This window comes from Dendroctonus ponderosae, unplaced genomic scaffold (assembly GCF_020466585.1).
Source record: "Dendroctonus ponderosae isolate FM_Combo_2020 unplaced genomic scaffold, Dpon_F_20191213v2 Dpon_F_20191213_336, whole genome shotgun sequence".
Classification (NCBI taxonomy): Eukaryota; Metazoa; Arthropoda; class Insecta; order Coleoptera; family Curculionidae; genus Dendroctonus; species Dendroctonus ponderosae.
Genome location: NW_026018545.1, coordinates 1 through 20,390, shown reverse-complemented (window position 1 = coordinate 20,390; position 20,390 = coordinate 1). Strand labels below are relative to the sequence as shown.

The 20,390-nt window shown below is 37.2% G+C and overlaps 2 protein-coding genes across 4 annotated transcripts; one reads left to right on the top strand and one right to left on the bottom strand.

Annotated features, from left to right (window-relative positions):
• Nucleotides 1-8,587: 8,587 nt before the first annotated feature.
• Nucleotides 8,588-18,396, top strand: LOC109545432 (ecdysone receptor; the record flags this gene model as incomplete). The annotated part of the gene is made up of 7 exons (XM_048665374.1): nt 8,588-8,758; nt 8,816-9,078; nt 10,920-10,943; nt 10,997-11,125; nt 11,184-11,336; nt 11,393-11,615; nt 12,746-18,396. Coding segments are annotated over 7 exons (1,214 nt in total), but the record flags the coding sequence as incomplete, so codon positions are not given.
• LOC109545431 (glutamyl aminopeptidase) lies at nt 17,756-20,379 on the bottom strand. Of its 3 annotated transcripts, none has more exons than XM_048665371.1 (10): nt 20,079-20,379; nt 19,757-19,839; nt 19,577-19,705; nt 19,249-19,517; nt 19,117-19,199; nt 18,950-19,068; nt 18,706-18,900; nt 18,583-18,655; nt 18,425-18,530; nt 17,756-18,321 (listed from the first exon to the last, which is right to left on the bottom strand). In XM_048665371.1, exons 1-9 carry the CDS (start codon nt 20,116-20,118, stop codon nt 18,433-18,435), a joined length of 1,089 nt encoding a protein of 362 aa, XP_048521328.1. In that variant the 5' UTR covers nt 20,119-20,379; the 3' UTR covers nt 17,756-18,321; nt 18,425-18,432. The 3 variants fall into 3 exon arrangements, with proteins under 3 accessions (XP_048521328.1, XP_048521330.1, XP_048521329.1); XM_048665373.1 differs by having other exon boundaries at nt 18,950-19,059; XM_048665372.1 differs by having other exon boundaries at nt 19,255-19,517.
• Between the last annotated feature and the right edge of the window lie 11 nt (nt 20,380-20,390).

The following is a 20,390-nucleotide window of genomic DNA, read 5'->3' as shown; positions in this document are numbered from 1 at the left end:
ATTATAAGAAAATATATCTATGAAGAAGGTTAGGCACTCCATTGTGCACTTAACTCGGGGTTGTTTCGGTGAAATGTGTGGTTTCTATGCAACTTTTCCCACTTATTGTTACGTCGGTACCATTCATCAATTCAAATTCCACATTTTGATCATTATTCCCACGAACTTGGAAGTTTTAAAAGCGTAAACGTCACGCAACCCAACTATAATAGTCAAGGCTCAAGAAACCAGTCCATTGCTAAGGTCTAATGGCTATGGTTGGCTTCTTTAATCTTTTACGACTGTGTAATTTGATGGAATATACACACAATGTAGTCATTTTTTTAGTGCTATTTGTCTGGTTTTTATGGGTGTTTTCGGAAGTGGCTTTGCGACCGCAGTGGCACAACAAGATTTATGCTTTTCCGACCCGCTCTTCTTACACCACTGCAACGTGTTTGTTCCTCCAAACGAGAATGTGGCCGTTGTCTAATTCGTCTAAAAATGGCAAACCAATGTCGACACAAGTCAAAGACTCTCAGTTTCTCAACATGTAAAATACATTTACAAGAAAAGCAAACTTGTCTCTCAAGCGAATGGTATGACCGTGACACAGCTTGAAAGTCATTAGCCAGATGACGCAGTTATGTCATAGGCAGGAGTATTTTATTTAGATAAATAGAACGTGTGTACCTGCTCGATGGAATAAATTAAGCCGACAGCAGTTGTTTGATTTAGGCGAGTTTAATTGATTTTTTATTTTGTATCGGCGGCTCGATTTGTAATGGTTCTTTATTGCCTTGAAAATGTATCCGAGCCGGTTTTGTGGCAAATAAAACAACAATTCACCAATCAGACAATTATTTTTAAGCGCAACCGCTGTCCTGTTAAAGCCTACTTTTTAAGGTTTTTTCGTCGGCGACTTGAAATCCACAGACAATTGAACGAGTCAGCAGTAAATTCGGATCATTCTCTTAATTTTTAACCAGCTTTCTCTTTCAAATTCGAGGATGCTTCCAAAACTCTACTGTATGTTTTTTCTCAATTTCTCAAATGCTCAAATGAAATCATCATGGCAATTCAGCAGAGCAGCAACGTATTATTAATGTGTAAATGACAGCGATGAAAAAAAGGTGAATAGATCCATTGAGTCACACTATGCCGACAAAAATAAAACGTATTTGGTTTGTTTTTCATTTCGGGCACAATTAGCGCTTGTCGTGTCGATGTTAACGATGGAGAATTTCCCATTTTGGACATTGTGTTGGTGTTGAAGAAAAATTGAAATAATGGCTAGGAAAATTTCAGCGGCCATCAACAGGCGGAGGTTCAGGATGTTTGCAGTAAAAATCAAATCTATTATTAACATTGCCGCCGATGCTTCGGTCGTTTTTGCCACTTTGCAACAAATCGTTTTTTCTATGAGTAATGCGAGTTTAATTGGTTAAAAGACAGTCTTGAATAATAATTGGATTTTCAAGGGATACATCTAAGAAGAACAGGTTTACGTTGTGGGCAATTAAATGAAAACACGTCTGCATCTGAAAAACTGGTCTTACTGAGCCACATTGAACGAATCGAGGTTGAAAGTACATTTTATTGCGGGCTTAAGATTATCACGTTTTGTTCGATTTGCAAAGATTATTAACTACTAATAGCCGTAATGGATGGAATGACTTAGTATAAACGAAACTAATTAAAATGCATTGCAAGTAACGAAGCCCCCCATCTCGGAAAATCGGTCCAAAGCCTCATTATTCTTGAGCTCGTAGCTGAAAGTTTCAACGGCTCGATCGATCTATCGGTCTGTCTGGCGAATTTTCAAAATAAAAAAATTGGGTTATCAGTTCCAGTTTTGGAAACGGGGTCAATGAGTTGCTCGAATATAGATAAAGCAGATCCAGTCGCACGTAATTAATTTGCTAATCTGACGAATTTTATCAGTACTTAGCAAAACTGGGTCAGGTAAATGCCGAATTACTTTGGACCATTGTTCGGAAGATCTGCTAATTACGCGTGGAACAGCCTAAAGTAAGCCAAAACATGAATCCTTCCGCAAACCAGGTCAGATGCTAGATTGCAAGCCTTTGAAACAACAACTGCTGGAACCCAAAGCTCCACCAGATATTCAATTGCCTATTAAGGAGCCTACAAGACCTACCAGAGCGTTTTGGGAAATTTGGTAAAAAATGCAATTTGCCTTATCGTAATGTTCCAAACGACCGTACGCCTATGCAGATCAGCAAGCGTAATTGGAACAATGTCGACAATTGATTGTTCAAGGTTGGCGGAATTAAAAATCTAGAAAAAGCATACAAACCATCCGTGTTACGTAATTTTTGATTAAACGATATTGCTGTAGGTTGATGCATTTATTCGCTTAATCATCAGTACTGTCTGATCTCATCAAAAAGTTCAGTTGCTAAATTGATAAGTTTGCTCAAATAAAACCGGGTTTATTCAAGAAGGAATGAAGAACCAAAATAGCTATTTGAAGAAGAAATTAAGACCCACATTGAAGAAATGTGATCGATGAATGCAAACAAAGATGCTAACCAACTAACGTCAGTACCAAATTCGTATCGACCTATTAGCCCAAAATCACCCATTGTTCGAGCAAAGTATTTTGCATTCAAAAAATCAATACCTCATAAAAATCCCCAAATAGTGTAAACCAGTATTATCAAGAGTGTTTGGTTGGTTCGTATCAAATAGCGGCTCCCACGTAATTGCCTAGCTGATATATAGGAGAGGTTGTAACCCGAACCTTGTTCAATTGCAAAGCGCACTTTACATCCTATTTTTCCTACGTTGGAAAAGCTTTCTTGTACATTTGATAACAGCCTGCTGGCAGCTGAACTATGTTTCAACCTACCAACACTGCATAATTACATTGAGACACTGTGTAACTGCTACACAAAGTAAATCGTTTTTTTTTTAATGATGAAATCATGCCGCGGTCCTGTAACTACCACGACGGCGATTCGCTCTTGAGATTCGCCCATCCTTTTCAAGGTTAAGTGAATCAATAAATAATTGATTGAAAGGAGATAAAGCAACAAATAATAATCATGATACCCACGGCTTGACTGGAAATTGATGCAAGATTTTAGTATAATTATACCTACAATCCGAAGTCATACACGAGGTGGAGAGAGAATGGCCAGATCGAGACCCCGATTTAGTGCTGCTGGACTTTTAATCAAACTTGCAGTGTGATTATCTAGTGGGGGTTCGAACGAGATTCTGCGGTTATAACTGGGAATTCATTGCAATTAAAATCCTCGTGAGACTCGAAGCAGAAAAACAGGAGTTGCTGATGAACTAAATTGATTACCAAAGTTTGCAAAACCATCTAATCAGGGATTTATTGGCTAACAATGAACCGAATATAAATATGCAGCTCGTGCAACAAAACCTCACGATAATGAAAGTAAATTCGGGTCTTTTTCCTGTTTCAGTTGCTTAAATCGACAACTTAACCTAAATGACTATCTAGTGCTTCTGATAATACACTAAATAAGGGTGTCATCGGCAATCACTTTAACATTTATTAACTTTAAAAACGCCCATTTCCAATTACAATTTAGCACGCACTATAGCTAATATTGTTACTAATTCAATTCGCATAGAAAGCAAATTAATTTATAAACCACCAGTTGATTTTGCGTTAGTGCAATTGGACAAAGAAGACGCTTAAAAACAACGTGCCCAACAATCCGCACGGTTTATTGTTTAGCAAAAGTGTTTCAAGGCGTTATTGGAAAAGAACAAACTAGAATCGATTTGCTTTTTATATGGCAACAAATGCCATTGTTTGCTTTTTAGCCGGCGAAAAAAAACGCACGGATCTGGTTTAGTAAAGCCGCAGTTGTTTGCCAAGTCCGTTATTTTTGCATGTAATTATCGGTTTAATTAAATTTCGCAAATGCTGGCAGTTTTCAGTATGCCTCTTATGCCAATTGCGTAATTGAAAAGTCACAATATAAATCGCAAAATCGCCCGATCCTCGTGCGCTTGATGGATTTTTGCTCTGCCTCTTCAAGGCGTTATGGTAATAGAAATCATTTGCTTGTCTGATGTGTGTAAATCTTCCTTTCCGTATCTCAGCATGGCATTTCATATGTTGGGAATAAATCCTGCGACTTTGCAAGTTGATTTTTAAAAGGCGCAGAGGAAAATAAATTGTACGTGCGCTCACTTGGAGCCGAAGGATAGAAACAGCCCACCACTGATTGTATATCATCTCTTCAATCCGGATGACGCACCTTGAATACCGAAAAACCGAACAACTCAAAAAGATTGTTTTAAGTTTTTTTTTGGGAAAAGAGGAGGGGCTTTTTGTCTCTTCTTCGCCTTCAACAAGTGGGCACGAAAGACACGGAATGTGTTTTCTCCAAACCGGGGCCCAGACGAGGAACAAACAAGGTGCTGTAGTGTGTACATAATTGTTTTGTTTATTTTACTGCAGACAACTCCATTGTTCATAATTTGACTCGTTATTGTTGAAAAGGTGGTTAATATTAATATGATTTCGCCTGGTTTGAAACAGAAATACTTTTTTAAAACGATTAGTTGATTAATAATTTTCTATTTGTTTCAGGTAAGAAGCAATCAGTGCCTGAGTAGGTAAGAGATTGCTGCAAAGGTGAACCAACGTAAATCACTGCAATACTGTTTTCTGCTGCTTCCGCTTAATTTATTTAAAAAGGACTAAACATGAATCCAGAATGACCAGAAATTTTACGAACAGGCAATTTTATTCAATAATTATAGCTTGATATGGATGGAACCAAAAGGTCCGTAAAAGGATAATTTTTAATCTAAATATTTACGATGGAATCAGTTCAATTCTGTTCATTACAAAACGGGTTTCCTTACTTTAATCACGAAAATCTCAAAGAGACCACATAGCACGATCCAATAGAGGAATATGAAGCCAAAATTGGTAATGCTCCGAAAATATCGACGTTCTGATGGTTATCTAGCGACTCATGGTCCGAAAAAGCCTCGACATTAGTTATCTAATTTCGGTAATTCTTACAGAAGTACCAACTAATAAAGGTGACTGTGCGATTTTTAACTATGGTTCAGTAAATTTCGCTTTGAACGAGGATCTTGAATTCCCGGCACGATATTTCAGTTGAATAATAGACGAGGACAAAGGAAAAAATTAACCGGCCATGAAAAGGCCATTTTGTTTAAATCTAAAGATGACTTTTTTACTTAAGTAGACCTGTTTTGTGCCTCAGCGCACTGCAAATGTTCAACACACTTGCCCGGATTTTTGCTTAATCGTTGGGCTTCGTTTTCTTCTGTGTAACCGTTTCTGCGATTAACCGGCTGAACTAGAAACGAAGAAAAATGATTCGAGATCGAGTGGTCCGAAAGTGTGTAACGCATTGGTATTCAACCGGAGTATACCGTAATTTTTCCTTTTTATTGTTTCCTTTCTTGATATCTGGTTTGTCCTTAGCTGCCTTACAGCTCAAGCAACTATTGCCGTCGCTTTTATTATTCAGATAAAATCTTTGATTTTTTCCATGTTCCATTAATTCGCTATTCTATGAACGTGCCTCATTATTATTAAATTCAGCCGCACACAGACATTTTTTCTTCCTGATCTTTGTTCGTCTGATAAATTTATGTTCAGCAGCTCACATATCTCAATAATGGCTCGAGAAGGACAATATTGTCTGTTTTTTTCTGTTTGGAAGAACTTGCAGATGCCATAATTACAGTTGTTATGCCGACCGCTTATATTGCAAAAATTGATGCTCAAGCGGATCATTGCCAAGGCAAGTGGAAATTGGTGGTAAAATCTTCTGTCACATTAGATAATTGGCGCAGTCGGTAGGTTTTTTTGTCGCGATTAACTTAATATGCTGGTTGTACCATCCCAGGATCGAGAGACAAGATCTCAAATCGCTTGTCTTTGCAAATATCTAGATTTTGCAAAGGGCAACCACTGCCGAGTCGAAAATTCGACCTTATTCCAAGACAAAAGGGGCCCTTCTCGGAATAAATATTCAAGAAAAATGGACTCTCAGAGGGACCGATCCGACCAGCGCAGGTATCGAGCGCATCAAAGAGTTGAAAATCAATCAATCAGGTCTACACGTAACAATACAAATACTAATGGTAGTCAGAAACAGGATTCTAAAGAGTAAATGGAGAACTCTGGTCGGTCACATTAGATAATTCATGAAGAGCAGGAAAACTTTGCCTGCTTCCAATCATTGACTTTGTAACTGTGTGTCCTCATTACAGAAAAACCATTACTTATAACATTCTCGACGCATTTTTTTCATATTTCCTCTAGCCAAAATTATCCTGCTCCAAGCTGGGGTGGTCTTCAAAAATTGACAAGGAAAATGCAATTTTTAGAGGTCTCTGTCTTATGCTTAAACCAATAAAACTAGTTTTTTTTACCAAGCTGGAAGATTCGAATGAAAAATCTGCTGTGATCGCAAATTATGCTGAAAGCGCAGCAGAAGTCTGTTAAAAATCATGTTATCTTCACTAACATTCGATTAATTTTTCCGTGTAATTTCTTCTTACATAAAACCCGAAGATTTATGATCGACTGTAATTAAGTGTCATGGAATATTTATAGTGTATATCATGATCGACTCGCCCGTAGGCTTAATGTTAAAGTTGTACAAGAAATTTCGTTTTCACACGCAAAATTACCAATTTCTCCACAATTAAAATTAAATATTTGCTTAATGGCCGCAGTGGCCTCCTACATTTTCATTAATAAGTAAATTGGCCGCTATTAGAACCATTAATCATCACGATAATGCTAATAACTATCTACTGGGGTTACTTTCAATCAAATTAGCTACACGCCGTTAAATTACACGAAAAATTCGCTAATGTGTTTCGCAATTGATAAGTGTGACTTACCGCCATCATTGTTCTTTGCGGCAATTTGCTTTTGGCCTCGTCTTCATACTGAAACATGAAAACACAAAATCCAGTTTACGAATGATTCAAAAAAACAGATTAATGCGATTTATTAATAACTTAACGCAACAAAGCTTGATATGAAAGCAGAAGAACACTGCCAAAGAAATTGTCAAAGGCTCACAAAAAGTTTCCTTTTGAGCAAATTCAATTGGAAATTGTTTTTTTCGCAACCGATTCTAATATGACAAAAACACAAGCACTGCTAAGAAGTTTAACGCATAAAATCGACAAGAAAATTGCAAACTTTGCGCTAAAGTTTCAGGTAAAAAGGGAATCAAATTTTCCAGATCTCGAATTGGGGCTTTTTACCAAAGAAAATGACTCAAGTAGAATGAATAGACTTTCCGATTGAATTGGGGATTTGTCTGTTTGTAAATTGAGCTCTTGTAACAAGTTTAACGTTCCCAGGGATTTTAAGCATGTGAAGATGTTGGTTTTTCAAATCTGAAAAAAGTTTGCGACTGCTTCGACTTGAAGAAAGAAGACACCAACTTGCACTCATTAGAATTTCAAAGTTACGGCAGTCGCTGAAGATTAAATTTCCCAAGGCCAAAAGTCTGCTCGTGTAAAGTCAGGCTCGCGCTCTGCCCCCGGCTGAAATTTATTACGCAAAAGTGGACATTGCCCTCAAGGAACACGCTGTTGGCTATGAGGAACAGTTTCACGTCAAATAGCATTTTTCGTTCTACCTGTTTGGAGTAGCAAACATTCATTTTTTCTCAGTCAACCGGGTTTACCCCCCTAGGGCCATAATAGGATACCGTTGCTTGCACAATGATGCAATTTACTATCGGGATGGACCAGGGGTGCGATTTTTTGCCACAGAATGTACCGGGAATGTACCAGCCGCGAAAACCGTTGGGTTCCATTCGCAATTTTTTATGCCCAAACCCAAACTATTCTGTAAAACAGGTTCAGTGGTCTTCAGACATATGGGTCAACATTTCAACAGCGTGAAACAGAATATGAACTGAACCACTTTTCTGTAGCGGATTCATTAGCGTTTGGTAGCTGAAGTGCGTGTATTAAAAATGAAAAATGAAAGTCGAAGCGTATGGCCCACTGACCAACATTTGCAGTCGAAACTAAATTTTATACTGGCATTACCATTACACACGCACCTAGTTTTGGCTCAACCCAGTTAAAACTCTCATAATTATCATTTAGCAGCTTTAATCGGCTTCAGAGCGGCTACAATGAATAAACCAATTTTTCACCAATGTACTAACGAGTTCTGATCGTGACGTTCTGATGTCTTTGTTGACTTGCCAGAAAGAGTGTTGCAATTTAATTTTCTAAACTGGGAATTTTGACCCTTTTGTAGGAACTAGATTTGAAGATTATTAATAACGTTATTCAAAGTATTTGCCTGTTTTACACTTTAAAGTTTAAGATTTCATTTCAAGTTGGCATTTGAAAAAAATCAGCAAATCTGCGCTTGTTCTTGCAGAACCAGCAATCAAGTAACTTGATATGTTAACGCCTGCTCTTCGTAATGTCTTGACTACGATGAGGGTTTTTCCGTGTGTAGGAAGGAATGTAGATGATTTTTTGCCCCCGATTCGGTTTGGGAAATGCTCTCTCAGAGCAAAAGTGGTGAATGATCCCGAAATGTAGATGATAATTTTCGTTGCAGGTAGAGAAGATCTGTCGCCTCCAAGCAGCCTGAACGGATACAGCGCGGATAGTTGCGATGCGAAGAAGAAGAAAGGCCCGACTCCCCGACAGCAGGAAGAACTCTGCCTGGTTTGCGGGGACAGGGCGTCGGGATACCACTACAACGCCCTCACATGTGAGGGATGCAAAGGCAAGTCGAAATTCCCGAATAAAAAATGTTTTCCTAAACGCTCTCGTCCCGTTCCAGGCTTCTTTCGACGGAGCATCACAAAAAATGCAGTCTACCAATGTAAATACGGCAACAATTGCGACATCGATATGTACATGCGACGGAAATGCCAAGAGTGTCGGCTGAAGAAGTGTTTGACAGTGGGCATGAGGCCCGAGTGTGTAGTTCCTGAAACCCAATGTGCTGTGAAAAGAAAGGAGAAGAAAGCCTTGAAGGATAAGGACAAGCCGAACAGTACGACCAATGGGTCGCCCACTGGAGTGATCAAAATCGAGCCAGAGGTAATTTCAACTGTTTTACTACGATATTTCCAATGCAAACCATGTATTTACAAATGTTTTCGAAGCGCGAACAAACGAAATCAAATAAAAAGCCAATACAGCAGGTGTACAGGGTCAAACAGGTATTACGATACAGTCTATGGTCAATTAAGTTAGAATATAAACAGAATTGGCGTTAAATTAAACTTTAGACCATAATAGGAAGTCAATGGCTAAAGAATGAACTTTTTACTTTTTACGGCCATGTCTTTATGATGGTTTTTTAATGCGGAGAAAAATCAGTCTTGTTTTATAGGTACCTTACTTTTGACTTATCAAATCAACCAACAACTCAATTTTGATACTGTTCCTACTTCCTTTTCACTCGCTCCCACAATAAAAAACATGCTGATAAAACTCGTTGCCCACATCAAAGTCTGATTAAGAATGGAGTTGTTAAAACTACACGAAACTTTGAGTGGAATAGTTGAGGAATAAAGCGAAACTCATTTGAACTTTTAACTAGGCACTTTTCCCAACAGGCAAAGCTTTGACCGTTCAGAGAATCCAAGAAATATTAAAAAAGATTAAAAAAGACCCACTTATCACCAGATTTAATTTGGACTATCCCCTAAACGATAATAAATTGACAGTAATTCATGAGCAGCCAGCAATTCTTGGCATCCAGAAATGTTGGCAACGCATCCAGAAACGTTGGCAATCAGTTCAATATTTAATCTTCAAAGACATTTTTTTCACTGACCTATTATAAAAAAAATTGTGAAAAGCCGTATCGAGGCCACTAAACAAATAACCAAGTTTTCCTTATTGTTCAAAGTGCGAAGAAGAGGGTTTTCAGAGCTTTAAAACTGGTGCCTTGACCGATTGTAATCAACAATTCCAAACAGATTTATGGCCATCAATTCATTCCAAAGGTCCAACACCAGACATTTACGCTATTTATTTCAATATAAAACTAAAATATCTACCTGAACCGTTAATTCACAATTACATTACGATTTAAAAAATCCCAATTTAACAGTAGAATAGAGACATTAATTATTTACCTTAAACTGCTGTAACAGTAGTTTCAGTTATTTAGACGAGCAGTTTTTGAAATGCTTTATTTGGTACCACTTCAGCTGCTCATTGCTATAATATGGTAATGAATCGCGACCATTAATAATTAATTAACAAAAGCAATTAAAAAATATAATATAAACGAGAAGCCGTATCTGTGCTGGTAACAATAGTGCAGATAATTTGCTCAACACTTCACCTGTATTTTCCCATGCATTGTTCGTGCATGCGGAACCTTATTCGGGACGGTTAAGTGACAAAATCAATTTATCATATGCAATATTGGAAATGGCCAAGAGTGTCTGGTGAGAAATTCGACGATAATATAATGGAACTAACTGCATTCGGTTTGAAGACTGTTAAAAGCCCTTGACTGTAATTGGCCAAATTTGGACAAATCTCACCTGATTTTTCGAGTCCAATGTTTCATAAAGTAGGTATAAAATTAATCGAAAAACGATTGGTATTAGCGAACATTATCACACTGATTTAGGCGAATATACAAACAAATATTAGTAAAAACATGGTTTGAAACAGGAAACCTTATAATTACACGTACATTTCCATTACATATACTTACAAGTGAAAGTGGTCTTATATGGAACATATAATCGCGTGATGGATTAAATGTAGATCATAATCTGCTTAGTGGATGTTGCCTAATACAGCTCCAAGGGTTTATGAAATTCGCACACTCAGACTCTCAGTTGAGCTAATTTATCAACCATCAGATACACACCCGATTTTTTTATACTCTTAATGATAGTGGCCTTTCATTATAGCTCTATCTTTCACTTGGGGTCGATGTAAGTAGGCCGTTTCCCGTTACTAATGCATTTAGCAGCTCTTGTTCTCACAGTTGGAAGGAGGCGAAAAATCGACCGGTGTCAAGCCAATCTCCCCCGAACAGGAAGAGCTCATACATCGACTGGTTTACTTCCAAAATGCTTACGAGCACCCATCGGAAGAGGACGTGAATAGGATACTGGTAAGGACAGAATGTAAAACTCTCCGATTGAGCGCCAACTAATTTGTTGGCTTTTTAGAAACAACCCATGGACGATGAAGATCAGCGTGAGGTCCGTTTCAGGCACATAACGGAAATAACGATACTCACAGTGCAACTAATCGTCGAATTTGCTAAGCAATTGCCTGGCTTCGATAAACTTCTTCGTGAGGACCAAATCGCTCTTTTAAAGGTAAACAAATCGCCAAAAATCGAATCAACCGATTTTTCTATATTCCGTTGATTTAGGCGTGTTCGAGTGAGGTAATGATGTTCAGAATGGCGCGACGGTACGACTATCAAACGGACTCCATTCTATTCTCGAATAACCAGCCATACTCCAGAGATAGTTACAATCTGGCAGGAATGGGCGAAACCATCGAAGATCTCCTACATTTCTGTCGGACCATGTATTCAATGAAAGTCGACAATGCCGAATACGCTTTACTCACTGCCATTGTCATTTTCTCCGGTAAGTTTAAGGGTTTATTTCAGTTTTTTTTCAATTGAATATAAGTGATGAATTATGAGATTTTTTTGCCCCGAAATATATTTGAGGCAATTAATAAAATTGTTTAAAATCCTGACGAAAATAACGGGAAATTATTATATATTCTCAAGTGAAGCCCCATTGTTCAAACCATAAAAAATCGGCCAGGAATTTTTTTTTGCTGGAATTAGAACATTTGCCTTTCTTGTGTGTGTGTGGATAAGATGTTTTCCTGTCTGTTAATAATTGCGAATTGTCCCATATGAGGGGTTCCCGACGTAAATATTCCCTAACTTGATTGTGCGCGATATTTCGTAATTGTTGAAATTGGAAAAAATCAGAAAAAAATTACGCCAAATTATCTGAAAAATGCATTTTATTACTACACGATATTCGTTTTTGGAGACAAACGAGCTTTTTTCAATGCAAGACGATTACAGAGCCATCAAAATGCATCTTCAAGCTCAGAAAGTTTTTTTTTGATAACTAACTTTTTCAAGTTGTTTTAAACTGAAGCATTTACGAAACGTTAATGCACTTCTTCCTGAGCATTGTTCATTCGAATAAATTGCAACAAAAATCTTCGTAGAAGACTAGCAAATCTTCCCGTCGTCCACAGCATCAAAACTGTTAAAAATGAAGAACGAGCGTCACAAATTTAGCCTAAAGTACTTGAAGAGTCAGACGAATTGTTGTTCATGACGACACTATAAATGCATGGAAAATGTTTTTCTTTAAAGTAAAAACGAACGCATTTTTTTCTTAAAAATGCATCTTATCACGATTGAATACGGGTTTTTGTAGAAAAAGTCAGCTTTTATCAACCAAAGACGATTACAGAGGCATCGAAATACAGCTTTAATCACAGAAAGAAACTCATTTTTTGTAACTTATTCAAGTGTCTTTAAACTGAAGCATTTAGGCAAACGTCGTGAGTTTTTTGAAGACGAAAATCTTCCTGAAAAACTTTGCGACGCGAGATCTTCGCATCGTCTAAAGCATAAACAACTGTTGCAAATGAAGAACGACCATCACAAATTGAGCAGAAAATAATAACAGTTTTAAATTGAATTAAAAACCCAGAATCGCTGAAGTGTTTTGTATTGTTTCAGAACGACCATCACTTCTAGAGGGTTGGAAAGTGGAAAAGATCCAAGAAATATACCTCGAAGCGTTGAAGGCGTATGTGGACAATAGAAGGAAACCACGGGCGCACGTAATATTCGCAAAACTCGTGTCGGTGTTAACTGAACTCAGGACTCTGGGCAACCAGAACTCAGAAATGTGTTTCTCGTTGAAACTCAAGAACAGAACATTGCCGCCGTTCCTCGCGGAGATTTGGGACGTCGACGTGAAGACATAGTGCAGAAAGGAGCACGATAACGGGTGAACCCGCATGGGTGGTGTGCTGGCTTGTCGCTATCTTTGCTTCGGAGCGATCAAGGCGCATGTTGGAATGATGATGATGAGCTACAGAGAGCACGGAGCAAACATAGAGATATTTACCTCACACCACCACCAGTTGGCTGTGAAATATTGTAAAGTTATACTTTTTTTTAAATACTACTGATTAATAGAGAGTTGGACGGCATCTAGGCAATACGTTGAGGAGATAGATTTATTTAGGGCCGTTTCAACCACTAACTGTAAGCCTTGAGTTGATTAGGTCAAGTGTTCAGGCTTCAAGTGTTGGTACGAACGGTATTTAGGTTGATTAATTTAGCTCGATTTTTCATACTAAGATTTAAACTAATGTAGATTTTATAAGTCTTGTAAAACTCTAGAACTTTTGATAAAAGTAACTTTTGGCGATATGCTTACATACACAAATTGGTAAGACTGGGACTGGGACTGATACAAAAAATGGTGCCTTCACGAAATCACTACCACTCAGACTGAGGGCAGGTGCAAACAATGGAACTAGAGAAATTTCTTAAGACATTGGCGATTTGTTAGTATGGATTAGAACAGTGCAATTTAGTTAATTTTACTAGATGGAAAGGATGAATTGTTTTTTACTATTTCATTGTTAAATTCGGTACCCTACGAGCTTTGCACGGAACAAACATCCCCTTCCAGGAGTATATTTGTGGGGTACTTTGTTAACTAATTTATGTATGCACCAATTTTCCGTTAAAATTGATGGAGAGGGAAACAAATGGCAGAATTACTTCCAAAACGACGCACGTTCGAAGCAGCCGTCCGAAACCACTAACCATTTTTAATATAGAGACAGTGAATATGTGAAGTGATTCCAGAGCGACAAAGACAGTACTATTCTCCCCCGACAAGTGCCATGAGATTTGGGCATAGTCATACGTACATAATATTTAACCCTACACAGACTATCCTGCCTTTCAAAAAAACACTATCAATGTTTAATCTCTTTGAATGTGTAGCTGTCAGTCTACTCATTTTTTATACTGTATATTTTTCCGCATAAGTATTTCCGCTGCTAGTTTATACAGATATTAGATGCATATACATATTTTTCATCGATGTAAATAATACATATTTTCATACCGAATGAAAATCATATGAGACAGATGTGTATTTTAATTTTCAATGGTTTGGGGGCATTTCTGAACGTTATTTTTTTGCTGTTGCTCGCCTCGAATTTGCTTCTACCGCGCTATAAACACATTGAAAATTACTGAGAATGAAGTGGAAATGAATCAGTTTGCACCGAAAGTTGCTAGAGCTCGAAAATTAATATGTTTCTCAACAAACTAAGTCGTATATTTCATTTTGCTCAAATGCAACTCTCATTGACAAAAATTAAATTATAAAAAAAACAGCAAATTAAGGAAATACAAATACACTATACAAGGTGTCCCGTGACTCGATGGGCATTGCTTAAGAGCCTTTTTTGGACATATTTAAGTCGAAAATTACTTGGAAGATGGAATTTTAGCGAAAAGTTCAAAAGTGTGACGAAGCTAAGGGCAAATAAATTGTAAGAGAACATGAAGAGTAAATATAAGAGTAGGTATGCAATGTTTTATTACAACCACAAAGTTCCACTGCCTCACAGCTCATTCTGGCGCTTTTTAAGAGTATTTAAGAGTATATTTGTATTGGCTCAAGCTGTCGCCATCGAATGACACAACACCCTGTATAGCGTCCAATTTACCAAATCCATCGACATCAACTCTACAAGATTTTGTTGTTGGTCTTGAACAATTTCGACTTGAATTGAAAAGTAAATCGTTAGACTCTGGTTTAAAAAAGCAAAAAAATATATTCAAACTAGTGCGAGCCCGAAACAAACAAAACTGCCACTAAAGCAATACTCTCTCTTAAGTACGTAATATACTCGAACGCTTGAAAAAGTCAGAAATGTTTCCCTAAGCCAATCCAAATGATGTTCACTGACATGGACATCGTTTGGATGTCTTGCACCATCCAATGCCTTAACATGGGAAAAACACATATTGGTTTATCTCAGGAGTCAACCCCCAACCTTCGCTATTCAGGTATATAGTGTGTTGTTCAAATAAATGTCCGAATATTATACAGAGAGGATATATTTTCCGCAGTCGAGGATATAAATAGCGTTTTGAGCATGTACGAGTAGATGTTTGTTGAAAATTGAGAAGTATATAACATGAAAAATTTAATATATTATAGTAAAGGGTTTGAGGCAAGGATATGCTGTCATAAATACTGGATAATGCCTGGCTTAGAAGGGATTAGGCATTATTTCTTTGCATAAATCCCTGATAGACATAGAGGAGACCTTTAAGCAGGTGTACAAAACAATGATGGTACAAAAAACTTCAGGAAGAAATTGTTACATTTTCAGCAATCGGTTGACTCCGTTAGTTCTTTCACTGCCAAATTTGGCTCTGTCTCAATCATCATCCCATTCTCAAAATGACTCTTATTGGTAGATAAGAAAATCCCACAAAACTCGACTCTCAGCTAAATTACTTAAATATGAAGTTACTTAATACTTAGAGACTGAAATTTTTTCTTTATGTGTATATTGGAATTTTTATTTAATTAAAATATCGGAACTTCATAGTTTAGGTAGGTGTGTAGGTAAAGTGTTTGTTAAAACTTGCTGATCAGTATGTGTGAGCGCAAACACAAGTCGAGCTTTTCCCGAACTGATGTTGGTGGGAAGAGCTTTTTGTGAGAGATTTTAAAAGACTGGATTCTAGATATCAATTAATGTTTTAACGAAACGTCAGCAAGTGGGGTTGCTCTCTTTTTCTCGAAATATTCATTCAAAATCTTCATACGAGCAATGGAATGAGTATATTTGGTCGGTTTTGTGGGAAACCAATTTCTGAACGAAATCCACGCAGTCCATATAACGACTAAGATAATTCGATACTAGCTTCTTAGTATCTCAACTTCGTACTAGAATAGCAGTTATTGCTTGTAATAATCATCAGTGTTACATAATTTTGCATTTTTCATAATTGACGAAGTCGTAAATACATTAAAACGAATCAAATTAATTTTTCTTATATAAAAAACACCATATACTTATTATAAACACTGCCAAGCGTTTTTGGACTGCCATCATTTTTAAATACCTAACCGTAGTTCCATGTCGATTGTAAATGTGTGTCGTTTAAATGTAATAAAAAAATCATCGTGAATTTACTCCTAATATTAAACAACTGCGTGGATTTTCGTTAACTTAATATTAACAAGGAAACGACTGTAACTGTGTATATGTTAAACGTAATTTTTTATGTTTTCTATTCGGTACTATTGATATGATCTGGTTGGAAGGCTTTACATCACATACATGGTATTGAATGCCAAATTGTAGGGCCTTGTAACATCGAACATAAAATGTGTTAATCGGAATGAAAAATGAGAACTTAGCGGGCATCTCTCAAGCACTACCACTTTTTGTTACATATTTATTTATTATGATGTACTAATTTTAGCTTTATCGTTAAAAAATCATAACTCTATACACAATGTTTTCCTTCGAAATCTTATTTAGAATATGTATGTACGATATGTAAATAATTTTTGAAAATTACCAATAATTTACTTTTATACGTTTCTTTATCAGTTTTGCTTTTGTCTAAGCAGGTAGAATGATAGTTGATTTACTCATTGTTTTTTGAGATAATTGAATACGAAATTTGCTCAAAATTACGTTGCCTTTTATGTGCCAAACCTGCTGTACTTGCATGCTATGGGACACATTTCTGTTGGAAAATTTCTATGGAAAGTTTGAAGAATGTGAGGAATCCAATGCGGAAAACATGCATTGGTACTACGATTCGTAACACTTTCTAGGGATTATTTATTGTCACAATCTGGAGATGTTTCTTTAGTAATTGTCTAGTGTTTAGGGCCTCCAGGATTTCGATAATGAAAGCTTACTTGCGTTGTAGATTATCGTTGACCAACACTTTATTAGTGGTGTTCCTCACGGAAAAACCTTTTTCAACAGTTAATCGACATTTCAGGACATGGGATATTGTTGTTTGGCTTTAGTAAAACAGGGAAAAGTTCTGAACTTGTGTGCCTCAAAAAGTGGTTAAAAAATGCATTTCCAGAAGAAACACCACTAAGAACAACTTCTAGTAAAGGGATAATCTTCAGCGTAAGGGCGATATTCATTAAGTAGTTATGATTAACTCCAGAAGAGTTCAAGAAACGTTTATCTGAGAGTATCGCCGGAAACCAGTAGCTTAAAGTTAAAAAAAGGAGCATTTTTGGAAAACTGTATTTACCAGTAGCTCTTCTTTCCATATTTACATGGACCGTGTAGTGGAAAAATCCGTAGTCACCTCAAAATTCTAAGCACTGTTATGTAAAGACACCCCGTTTGAGACCAAACGTCAGACGGTTTCAAAAATCGCATTTTCTCAGCAAAAATCGCACTTTGAACAAGAAAAATACCATAAACCGATAGAATCAAACTTCCCATTTGAGGAAATCAACAGTTTTTGGCACAGAATTTAAAAAAATCAAAAATTTTCGAAAAATTGATGGATCGATGTGTACACTCTTGCCCAACCGCGACTAAAGTGAGCAAAAACGTCATGCGCGTTGACAGGCGTTTAAAGGCGCGTAATTCGAATTTTATCAAGACTTGGATGGTGTTTTAGGACTTCCTGTGTAAAGTGCCCCCAGAAATGCGCTTTTTTCATGTTCATGTAATGTTTATTTTTTTTGTCATTGAAATGCGAAAAAATACATAACATACAAAAAGACTGCAACTACACAGTGGTCGCATGCCTGCAACTGAGTTTTTAAACGTAATTTTGATTTTGGAATATTCGACTTTTTAGTTATTTTTCGTTAAGCTTTAGATCCGGTGCAACTGTTCTATCTGCTCATTCAAAAGGAACCATTCCTACAACAAGAATTCTAGATAAAAGCATAGATTAATTATTGGAAACGTGCAATATGTACAAATTTAACTAATTTTTTATATATATAACTATGTTAGGACTGTATATTGAGATAATTAGTTGTGTTAACTTTTACACACAAAAAATGCTGATTGGCAGTATTATAAGCGTCAGTGAAACGTTGTTGGTTTTTTTAAGAATACCGGAGAATGGACATGGAAGCTTTTCGGTCAGTCATTCAAGTACTGTTTTATAAATATTATAGTTGATTTACTGTACAGGATGCCGATATGTTACGTTGTTTGTGACTGGCCGAAAGTCGCAAGTCCCAATACAGTTGACCTGCAACATACCTGGAAAAAACGAGAATTGTAAGCAATGAACTGTTTGATGATATATTTTGTGCAGTAAACCGTAAATTAATAGAATTCGCTGTGTTTTATTCATTATCCTTACATTCAGCCTCACTGGGTTCCATTCACTGCAATGTCGGGTTTGATCAAGTTCCTAGTCATCCATCCTAAACAGTACGCTTGATGGGCATCAGTGATTTCAGGTGCACCTGAAAAGCAACTAAATTCCTTCAAGTTCTCTCAAAATATAATAGTTCCTACCGTCTGAAGGGCATAAGTCGCTATAATCGGCTTGTGCTAATTGATAATCCCCAAACCGCCCCTCAATTAGGTCCTGGAAGCTGTCTAGTAGAAACCACAAAGAGCTTCATGATTAGATCTTACCTTAAGAATTGCATATTGTATGGGAAAGCACATGGTGCGTGTCACAATTTCTGCAATAACGTCCATCATCCAGTCCAGCAACATTTGCGAGTTTTTGTTGATGATCGTGAATATCAAATCGCAATTTATATATTTTCCAATATAGAGCAGATATAGATTGTCGCCTAACTTTGGTCGCTCTCTTAATGGAATAGTCTGAAAGACAACAGTTGCAAAAACCTTCATTAACAAGAGCTGTTCTTACATCAATATTTCTCACTAGGTTCAACCACATTCTCTCTGTGTAGTTGACAAGATACAGGCCAGGAGTTTGGTGGGTGTTGAAGAGAATCCAGTCAGATAGATTTCGAATTTCTATCTCAACTATTAACATTCAGTTGCAATATATGGGCGTCCTCAAAAAATCCTTACCACTTTCCAAATCTCGGTCAAACCATATAAGTCCTCTGCTTCCATTTCCCAGTCGATATGAAACTGGCACTGTCCACTTGGAGCTGGAATATGCAAAATAATCAACTAATTAGCTCGAATTACTCACCTAACTCATATTCTTTTGAAGATCCTGAAACCTGTTCCAAAGTATACAGCCCATCACCAGAATCATTTACATTTATAATTGGACACCCCTCTTGGAATAGGAAGCTTTCCAAAAAAGACCTAATGTTGATGTTCGGAAGCTTCTCTTCAAATGCTTCAATCACATCGTTCGTTGTAGCTGTCTTAAATAGATGCTTCTTCAAATATTCCTTGGAGATTTCTTGGAAAGCTTCTTCACCGATCAGGCGTTCCAATGACCTCAACAGATAGGAGCCCTGGAAAGGTTGGCAGCAAAACCTGTAGACTCTGGTCTCTGGTCGGTGTCAAACGATACCTTTCGATAAACCACTTGATTGAAACGATCCTGAGTGTCTTGAGTGTTGTTCAAAGGCACAACCATTTGCCTCATTGTGGACTGGTCTTCGAACCGGATTGCGCCCGTTAAAGTCATTTCTTTGATCAACTGCAGAAGAAAGTTATGGGATTTGTGCCGCTTTAAATCTAAAAAACTTGCATTTCGTCTCGATGTGCTCTTTTTAGAAATAAAAGAGGCGAAACTCTCTTGGATCCATAAATCGCTCCACCAGTCATTGGTTACTGAAATGACTTTATCATCAGAAAAGCTGAAGATTTTGTGATGAATATTGTTGAAAAATTCTATTGTTAAATGAATTATTATCAAAAAGGTTTGGCTAAAGATTACGTGAAACTGACGAGTTTTTTCAGGCCTTTGCAAGCCACTCGTGCTTGTCGAACGTTAATTTATTTTTCACAACGGCCTAAAAGCTCCAAATATGATGAATACATATGATTCAAAATATTTTATTGCTACTTACCCAAATTGCCGAACCAAAAGTGGCTCAATTCATGGGCCATCGATGTTACATACAAACCATATAGAGTGCTGTTCTGGTTATAAGATAGATATCCCCAATTAAACTGGACCAGACCCCAAGTTTCTGTAGCTGGGGACTTTTTTTTTTCATATTCGATAAAATCTGAAGTTGGGAAAATCCAAGAGAATTACAGAGAGCCGCAAGCTGAGGGTTAAATGAGATTTTTATGAACTCAGAGTAAAAGTGTGGGTGAGTCTGGATAAGATCGAGATCGAGCTAGAAAGTTTCTTTCGGGTCTGGAAACATGAGACT